This window comes from Gadus morhua, chromosome 2, assembly GCF_902167405.1.
Source record: "Gadus morhua chromosome 2, gadMor3.0, whole genome shotgun sequence".
Taxonomy (NCBI): Eukaryota; Metazoa; Chordata; class Actinopteri; order Gadiformes; family Gadidae; genus Gadus; species Gadus morhua.
Genome location: NC_044049.1, coordinates 21,675,175 through 21,685,094, shown reverse-complemented (window position 1 = coordinate 21,685,094; position 9,920 = coordinate 21,675,175). Strand labels below are relative to the sequence as shown.

Genomic DNA, 9,920 nt, shown 5'->3' with positions numbered 1-9,920 from the left:
TGAGAGAGAGAGAGAGAGGGAGAGAGAGAGAGAGAGAGAGAGAGAGAGAGAGAGAGAGAGAGAGAGAGAGAGAGAGAGAGAGAGAGAGAGAGAGAGAGGGGGGAGAAGAGAGGGAGAGAGAGAGAGAGAGAGAGAGAGAGAGAGAGAGAGAGAGAGAGAGAGAGAGAGAGAGAGAGAGAGAGAGGGGGGAGAAGAGAGAGAGAGAGAGAGAGAGAGAGAGAGAGAGAGAGAGAGAGAGAGAGAGAGAGAGAGAGAGAGAGAGAGAGAGAGAGAGAGAGCCTTTAGCATCAACATGATTCTTCACACTACATGTGTAAAGTGTATCCAGCTCTATAATGCTGATATATACCCTTAATCTGTCTGCCTCTTGTATCTTAAACAGCTCGGGAGGAAATTCCTGTCTGTTTTCCATGGCGGTGAGATGTTAGCCCAGCTGAGTATATTTATATTCCTGCTCACAAAGCAGAGGCCGGACAGAGAGGTATGCATGTGAAAACGACTTTAAAGCATCAATAATATTATTTTCGCTCGAACATAAATAAATAAACAGCCAAAGCCAGGTTCTCTTGGAATGTACTAGCCCTAATTCAGAATTTTTATGAATGACTGCATTCATCGACGACCACGCCCCCAAACCTCAGTTCGAGCGTTTGTGAGCTCCAAGCCCCGCCTCCCCCCCCCCGCTGCCCTTTATGGAATACCTGGGCCACGGGCCGACGCTCTGATTGGACGAGCTCAGTCTCAGGTGGGCGGGGCTGTGGCCAGAAGCACACCGAGAAATATAAAAACAGCCTACGACTATAATCGATGAAATATCATAAGTGATGTAGTCAAGGCCAGTACCCTTAATGAGTTCGCGCTAAAACGGAGTTTGGATTATCCGATTGGACAACAGCCTTTGTATTTTTGTGAGGTCAATGGTGGTCGAGGATCTAATTTTTCTGTGAATTTTCAAAATTCATTTCTAAGTAACATCTTGGCCCCCCGCGACGACATGGGGACCCTACTACTGCTGGCCGCTCTGCAGATGATGACGGTCGGACTGGTGAGTGGGGGTCTCTCTTTGATATGCCGTGTTATTATGTCTCGCGCTCGTGTCAACACGGAGGAATGAGTCTCACGTGGCGCCACGGATCGGTCTCGCGCAAATCAGATCGGTCTGCGCGAGACCGATCTGCGTTCACTCTCATCTCTGAGTGAGAAGACCTTATCCTACTAAATAAAATGATATATTTTTCGAGTCCCACTCAAGTTATCCTCTACTTGTAATGCTCTCGATTAAGTAAGACTTATTTGTATACTTTGGTAGGCTACAAATCCTTATCATCCCTGATTATTATATTAGTCTACAGATAGACTACTGTCTGACCATTACTGCTCCTACCCCCTCCTCCTGTTTCCCACCTGTCAGAACGGTCGTTAAGTTGCTGTTATAGACTCCACTTTTACAGCCTTTGACTTTTACTCAGAGATCATAAAGTGAACCGCGTTCACAACCGGAAATAGAACCGGGAACTTCCACGGCGCGGGAATTATCCAACCCGGCCGTGGGTAGTGACAAACGTACACGTTATTCTTTTATAACGGACCTCCAGGTGATGTGAAGTGGATCTGGCGGAGGTTAGAGCGCGTGCGTGTGTGTGCGTGTTTGCGTGTGCGTGTGTGTGTGTGTGCGAGTGCGCTTCGGTCTACATTCGCTGAATACCTCGCTCTGTCCGGGGCGCCAATGGGAGTTCTGTCAACCCGTGCAGCCTTCCGGTTGGCATGCGCGAGGCGCGCGGGGATGAAAGAGCTTCCTTGCCCTTGCGCTCACGGGCCGGCCACACACACACATACGCACGCACGCACGCACACGTGTCACGCACACGCACACACGCGCGCACATACACACACACACACACACACACACACACACACACACACACACACACACACACACACACACACACACACACACACACACACACACACACACACACACACACACACACACACACACACAGAGAGACACAGACTGATGAGAATGCTGCTTCCGCAGCCTGCTGTGATTAAATCCACTGAACGCTGTAGAATCGAGAAAACGTTGGGACCGTTGATGACTTTGGTCCAGAATTGGTCAGATCTGTAAATATGGAGTCAATGGTCGAACCTTTCAGAGGGAGAGGAGTTGATGTCACAGACAGACAGATTTCCCAAATGTAAAGTATGAAGAAGAATTCTTTTTATAGACTTTCTTCTATTATAAAAAGGGGAGGTAGTGTTTCCCTTTAGGTTTTGGTCGGCTCTCAGTTTAGGTATTAGATCAGAGATTGTAAGCATGAGTCTAGAGATGTTGAAGATTAAATATTATGCGAGAGATGCTGATGTTTTATGAGATAAGGTCTGGTTGTTTCAGGGATGAGGTTTATGACGTTAGGTGACTTATATTTTCCGGAAGAGTTTGTTTTGTTTACCACCAGTAAAGGATCCGTGAGAAACAATAAATCATGAAAACAGTTTATATAATCACACACCCAAACACCACAACCAATCAGGATTCTGACTCCAGAGGTGTACTATAGGGTAAGGGTTTAGTGGACTGTGGTTCGGTAATCACCTCTCTAAACTTTATCTTAAGCCACGGTCACACCAACCTGTCACAGCGTTTACTCTGCCTCGCCTTGATGGAGTCGAGAGGATTTCAATGCATTTTAACATGTAAACATGTGAACATGTCATCACATGATGTAACAACAACACGCATCACAAGATGTAACTACAACACCCATCACATGATGAAACGCCACCATGCCTACAGACCTGACCACTGGAAACCAGGACCTTTGGTCGTAAATGTTAAATGGACTGCTTTTAAAACATGCTTTTCTAACCAGCAGCCACTCAAAGCGCCTCACAATATTGCCTCACATTCACCCAATCATGCACACAATCACACACCTACGGCGGAGTCAGCCCTTCAAGGCGACAGCCAGCTCGTCAGGGTGAGGCGTCTCGCTCCGGGACGCCTCGACACTCGGCTAGGGGGAGCCGGGGATCGAACTAGCAACCTTCCGGTGACCAACCAACCCGCTCTACCTCCTGAGCTGCATGGCGCTCCTGTCGTGGGAGGCTGCGGTGACGGACTGGTTGGACCGGGGCTGAGTCGTGCACCGTTTACCCCCCCCCCCCCCCCCCCCCCCCCCTGCAGGTGGAGGCCGCCGGCTGCCCCGCGGTGTGCGAGTGCCCGGTGGGCCCGCCCCCCTGCCCCCTGGGGGTCAGCCTGGTGGCGGACGGCTGCGGCTGCTGTAAGGTGTGCGCTGGGCAGCTGAACCAGGACTGCCACGAGGGCCGACCCTGCGACCACCACAAGGGCCTGGACTGTAACTACGGCAACGACGTGGCCAGCCCCCACGGCATCTGCAGAGGTAGGTACCCCGCGGGGGGGCGGGCGGGGGGGGTGGGGTTCGGCGGAGTAGGGGCTTCTACTGGAGAGGTGACTAAACACAGAGTGGGGGCGGGGGGGGACAGGGCTCGGATGAGGAGATCAGGACTGAAGGAGGGGTTTGATGTCGGTTCATGGTTTTTCCGTCATTCACTAAAGTTTTAGACGATGGATGGAGTGACTTAAAAGAAGGTGACCTTTAATGTAATTAAAAAGTGTAAATGTCCAGATGGAGGTTGGGGGTGTAGGTTGGTTGTTGCCGGTGTCTGGGCAGGTGGAGGTGAGGCTAATTGGGGGAGGAGGAGGAGGTGGGGTTGAAGCTGGAGTGTTTGAGCTGGAGGAGGATTAGGAGGAAGGGGTGGGGGGGGGGTCAAGCCAAGGTGGAGGGGGGAGAAGGAGGCGAGATGTGTGTGTGTGTGTGTGTGTGTGTGTGTGTGTGTGTGTGTGTGTGTGTGTGTGTGTGTGTGTGTGTGTGTGTGTGTGTGTGTGTGTGTGTGTGTGTGTGTGTGTGTGTGTGTGTGTGTGTGTGTGTGTGTGGGTTGTGGGGGAACCTTTTGATAGAGGCTGAGGTCTGATTCCCAGTCACTGATCGGCAGCCAGGCGCTCATCAGAGGAGCTCAGTGTGGAGAGGAGACACCACACACACACACACACACACACACACACACACACACACACACACACACACACACACACACACACACACACACACACACACACACACACACACACACACACACACACACACAAGCTCAATGTGGAGAGGAGAAACTACACACACACGAGCTCAATGTGGAGAGGAGAAACTACACACACAACTACTTAAACATTTACAGACAAACACACACAACTACAAACACATTTACAGACGCACACACAAATAACACAAATACAAAATACACACATGTGGAAATATGTAGCCACATCCACACAGGCACACGCTGAACACACCTACACACTGAAACGCTACACATACAAATTATCCAAACATACGCACACACACAGTGGTATTTTTATGTGGGTGTTTACGTGTGTGTATGTTGGGGGGGTGTATAAAGGGGGTATTGGGGGGGCTGTGGGGGGGTCTGCTGGGGGAGGACATTGTAAACAAATCCACATTCCTGCTGCTCTAAGAATAGAGCGCTCCTTCATTAGAGCCAAGATGGCCACCGTCCCACCCCCCCTGTGCTGTCATCCCCCTCTCCTTCCCCCCGCTCTCTCCCTCCCCCCCTCCCCTCAGTCCATCTTCTCTTCTCTCTCCAGCCCAAATGTTTTCCAATACCTCCGCGTTCCAGACTTCCTGAGTCAATGTTTTCGAATCAAAGTTATGAACACAAATATTATATCACACAGTTTTTGGCGAGTGTTTTTTCTTTGCGGCCTGCTGCATTTCAGTTGCAACACTCGGGTTGTTATTGTTTATTTTATGACTCACTTTTAAATTGAGCAGAAGATGAGTGGAACAATAAAAGTTAACAATAAATTGGAGTAGCTCCACAAAACAAACACTCCAAAGTCGAGGTTACAAAAGAACAACCAGAGGTCGCGTCAGGAGCTGTATTAGGGTTCACATTTCAAACCACCATCTTCTTACATCTCCCCCATTGTTAAAGGTCCCATGATCACACTCACACCTGGTGGCATGTCATGGGACCTTTAAAGCTCTTCTTTTTGTTGGCTAAACCAAGACTCCAGAATAACAAAAACTGTCTTCTCTGCGCTTTCATTAACATAATTATATAATTTTGGTCCAGAAATACCAAGATGGCCGCTTGAAACATGCTTTTGTAACATCAGATCACATGATCAAAAAACACCAGGCTAGCATTCATATAGAAGCTAACAGCTAGGTGATGAAGGGAATGTGATGAAGGGCATCACTCACGGGTCACCTGACCTAAACTAAGCCCCTCCCCTCACTCTTCCCCTCAAATCACAGCAAAGGCGGAGGGTCGCTCCTGCGAGTACGACGGCCGCATGTACCAGAACGGTGAGGACTTCCGGGCGGGCTGCAAGCACCAGTGCACCTGCATCGACGGCGCCATGGGCTGCATCCCGCTCTGCCCCGCCCACCTGCCGCTGGCCACGCCCTCCTGCCCCGCCCCGCGCCTGGTCAAGGTCCCGGGGCAGTGCTGCCACCGCCTGGACTGCAGCGAGACCGCCATCGCCGCGGCGACACCCGCCCGCCGCTGGCCGGCCCCGCCACCGGCCTACTCCCCGCTGTTCCCCTTCCTGCCCTACAAGCCGTACCCCTACCCGGACCACCCCTACGTCAAGACCAAGGCGTACCCCAAGCCCCACCCATACCCCCACAAGCCCCGCAAGGACAGGAAGCAGTGGCGGGAGGAGGAGGGGCGGGGCAACGCGCTGCTGGACCCCGGCAGGAAGTGGGAGAAACCACAGCGACTCAAGCACCTGGCCAGTAAGAGGGGGTCGAGGGCGGGGCATGTGGGGGGGGGGTCCCCGCCGCCGCCGACGTCATGACGCCCGCGGCGGCGTCTGCTTCCTCTGCGTAGCTCAGGCGTCATGTTTGTGCCGTCGACCTGTTGCCACGCCGACACACAAACACAGCAGTGTGCGACCGGCCGTTCGCCCGCCCTTTGTGTGTCTGTGTATATATTTATATACAACAGCGCGCGTGTGTGTGTGTGTGTGTGTGTGTGTGTGTGTGTGTGTGTGTGTGTGTGTGTGTGTGTGTGTGTGTGTGTGTGTGTGTGTGTGTGTGTGTGTGTGTGTGTGTGTGTGTGTGTGCGCTTACACACACACACACACACACACACACACACACACACACACACACACACACACACACACACACACACACACACACCCTTGTCACCCTGCTCCCCCCATGGTAATCCCCTCTCTGTGCGTCAGTGTGGCTCTGCGGCTGAATGAAGCCAGTGTGCTGAGCACTCCCTCACTCCCTCTCGCTCCTGCTGGCTCCAGCTCGCCCGACCCATTCCTCTGGACGCTGCAGCGCGACTTCACCTCAAACCCCCCGCTAAGAGATTCACCTGTGAGACCTCTGGGTCCGTTTTGACGGTCTGCTTTGGATGCTCTCTAACAAGTCGTATCACCCTGTCCTCTCTTTCTCTCTCCATCGCTGTCTCTTCATTATTCCACATATGGGTGAAATGTGTCTCAGGAGGTAAAGCTTGTTGGCTGCTCACCGGAAGGTTGCTAGTTCAATCCCTGTCTCCTCCTATCTGTGTCGAGGTGTCCCTGAGCAAGATTCGCATGGCTTACTCCGCCGTGGGTGTGTTAATGTGTTCATGAATGTATGAATATGAGGCAGTATTGTAAAGGGCTTTGAGTGGCCACTGTATAGAAAAGCGCTGTATAAATGCAGTCCATTTACTCACTCTCTCTCTCTCTCTCCCTCTCTCCAGCATGGAGGCAGGCAGACGACCAGTGTGTGGTCCAGACCACTTCCTGGTCCCAGTGCTCTCGGAGCTGTGGAGTGGGCGTGTCCTCCCGGGTGACCAACGACAACGCTAAGTGTAAACTGGTGAAGGAGACGCGGCTGTGCAACGTGCGTCCCTGCAGCTCCATGTCCCTCCCGGTCAAGGTAATCAATACATGTGGTCAGTCTTACTAATCAATGAGAGAGAGAGAGAGAGAGAGAGAGAGAGAGAGAGAGAGAGAGAGAGAGAGAGAGAGAGAGAGAGAGAGAGAGAGAGAGAGAGAGAGAGAGAGAGAGAGAGAGAGAGAGAGAGAGAGAGAGAGAGAGAGAGAGAGAGAGAGAGAGAGAGAGAGAGAGAGAGAGAGAGAGAGAGAGAGCGCGCGCTAGAGAAAAGCTAGAGGGTGATAGAGAGACGTTGATATTAATAACACCAGCGTTTATTAAATGCCTTGCTCCAGGGCCAGGTCTCGGTCAGCTCTTTCTATTCAGGTCCGTTGCTGTGTGCGCAGGCAGCCAGGGCCTTGTTTAACCACCGCGGGGTTGCATCAACCCACCGCCACACTCATTTACACTGAGGGGAGAATAGCCAGGCAACAGTCTGAAGAGAATTTCAAAAATATATTGCATGTGCATTCAAATCCTAACTCGTATTTTTGTAGTTACGCCATCAAGTCAAGAGAAGCCGGCCTAGCATTCTATCCAGTGGTAACACAGTTGGGACTCATATTATTGAATATCAGTTACTTACTAGCAAGATGCTATTGCTATTGGTTCTTCATGGAGAGGGCTAACTCATGCTAAAGGCCATTGGAAAGAACAGGTACCATGAACCATGAACCAGGAACAGATGCTTCAGTGATGCCAGAAGTTATGCCACTGGTTTAATCACCAGAACAGTACGGGGCTTACACATCCAAGATGAAATGAATAACAAACATTTGGGAACTAACTAATCTATAAACTAAATGGATTGCTATATTATGTCTGAATCTAACAGTCGAAAAAGTAAACCCAGGGCTACGAATCTGAAACCAGCCGGTGTTGTGGTCCTGTTGAACCAGTGAGCAGCGAGCTGCTAATGGGGGTCTTGATGGGTGGCGTGTAAACAGCCCTCAGAGCGCCCCTCTCTCGCCCACGCGGTGGCTCTCTCTCCTCTCAGCGCGACTCCCTCGCCCCCGTTCAGCCCGGAACGCCGCTAATGGCGGCCAGCCGCTCTGCTCTGTCCCCCTAAAGCCCCCGCTGCCGGGGGTGTTAGCGTGGCCTCGTCGACCCCCTGATTGTGGTTCGTTGGAGGGCTGGTTCCACCGGCACTTATCTGACGGACTGCCCGGCACACAGCTGCTGCTCTCTCTCTGTGAACCTCTCAGTCGCTCTCTCTCTGTGCAGCCCTCTAAATCTCTGTGTGAATCTCCATCTCTCAGTCTAATAAAGACCCCTTTACTCTTGAGCACGGGCTGATGTTTATGAAAACATCAGAATTTCAGTATTCCATGTATTGCAATTTTCTTTTATTGGCAAAAATTGTTTTTAGGATGAGTTAGTGAGCTGAAACTTTGTGAACTTTTGTTGACCATTATTGACCCTGTTTTCTCCCTCCCTTGTCTCCCATTCTCTCCATCACTCTCTCTTTCTCTCCCTCCCTCTCCCCCCCCCCCCCTCTTCCCTCAACAGAAGGGCAGGAAGTGCTCGCGTACCCACAAGGCGCCGGAGCCCCACCGCCTGTCCTACGCAGGCTGCCGCACCGCGCGCCTCTACCGGCCCAACTACTGCGGCGTGTGCCGCGACGGGCGCTGCTGCTCGCCGCGCCGCACGCGCACCGCCACCGTCACCTTCGCCTGCGCCGATGGCGAGCGCTTCGACCGCGCCGTCATGTTCATCCAGTCCTGCAAGTGCAGCGACGAGTGCAACCACCTGAACGAGGCGGCCATGACGCCCCAGCGGTGGCTCTACGGAGACACGCACAAGTTCCTCGATTAGCCGCCGGCGAGCGTGATGGATTGGACCCTCCTTTCACCCCCGTCTGCCCGCCCGCCCAGCCCCCCAACATTCCCACCAAGCGCACCCCCCCCCCCCCCCCCCCCCCCCCCCCACCAAGGCGGGACCGCCAGAACAACCAAGAGAGTAAATGGCTGATTATGGTTCCACGTCGACCCAACGCAATGACTCGACGCAGTTGTGAACCTGTTTTGGTTCTGTCAGGTTTTGGTGAGCAGACCGATCACAGCCCTTGCTGCAATATTTGGGAGGCGCACATCAGGCCCTTGCGGTGGCCGTACAGAGGGTCCGCAAGGCCGTACTGGGTCCGTAACCCCCCTTGAGTTGCGTTGACGTGGAACCATAATCAGCTCTTGACTAGTTTACCCCTAGTGTATCTGAGTAGGAGCCAGCAAGGTGCAGACAGACAGAGAGGCGGGGGGGGGGGGGGGAAGAGAGAGCTAGACTGAGGAGATCTGCTTCTGTGATTCTGTTAGGACCGCCGGTGGTGAACGGCCATCGGGGTATTTAGAACAAAACACCACGTGGATCCGTCCAGAGAAACTCTCTTTGTTGTTTATTTTCCTTGGACATATTCTTAAGATGAAGATAGCGTAAAGACGTTCTTTAGATACTTTATAAACGTACCGTACAAGGTTGAGCGTGTTTTAGATGTTGTGTTTCCTTGAGGACCGCGTCCGACATGCAAATTAAAAGCTGATTTGATTGGATTCAGGGAAGATCAGGCATGAGAGAAAACGCCATTACAGACTCTTGGAGTGGACTCGACAGAACCGGGACGGGATGGCGACGGTGTTCTGTCTGGAGGGATGCTTGTATCTCTATTTATTTCCTGGTATTTATTATTGAGGAAGACATCGCTAGCGAGACTGACATGCTAACACGACGGACATGCAAACAAAATGGCTGACGCCGGAGAAGGGGCGTCAAGACAAGTCGCTGAAAGACTTCCTCTTTAAAGGTCAAATTGTTGCTGAAATAACAATCGAAACTAATGAAAAATGTAATTGATTATTTAGTTTCTCTCATGGCTTCACTAAAACATCCATTAACAATAAAATTTGCCCGAAAATCTCTTAATTGGACCGAGAGCTAAGC

At 51.9% G+C, this 9,920-nt stretch overlaps 1 protein-coding gene across 1 annotated transcript; it reads left to right on the top strand.

Annotated features, from left to right (window-relative positions):
* The first annotated feature begins 733 nt into the window (after positions 1 to 733).
* Positions 734 to 8,876, top strand: LOC115529184 (CCN family member 1). Its single transcript, XM_030337734.1, has 5 exons — positions 734 to 1,045; positions 3,188 to 3,404; positions 5,361 to 5,843; positions 6,814 to 6,992; positions 8,499 to 8,876. Exons 1-5 carry the CDS (start codon positions 995 to 997, stop codon positions 8,802 to 8,804), a joined length of 1,236 nt encoding a protein of 411 aa, XP_030193594.1. The 5' UTR covers positions 734 to 994; the 3' UTR covers positions 8,805 to 8,876.
* Positions 8,877 to 9,920: the final 1,044 nt, after the last annotated feature.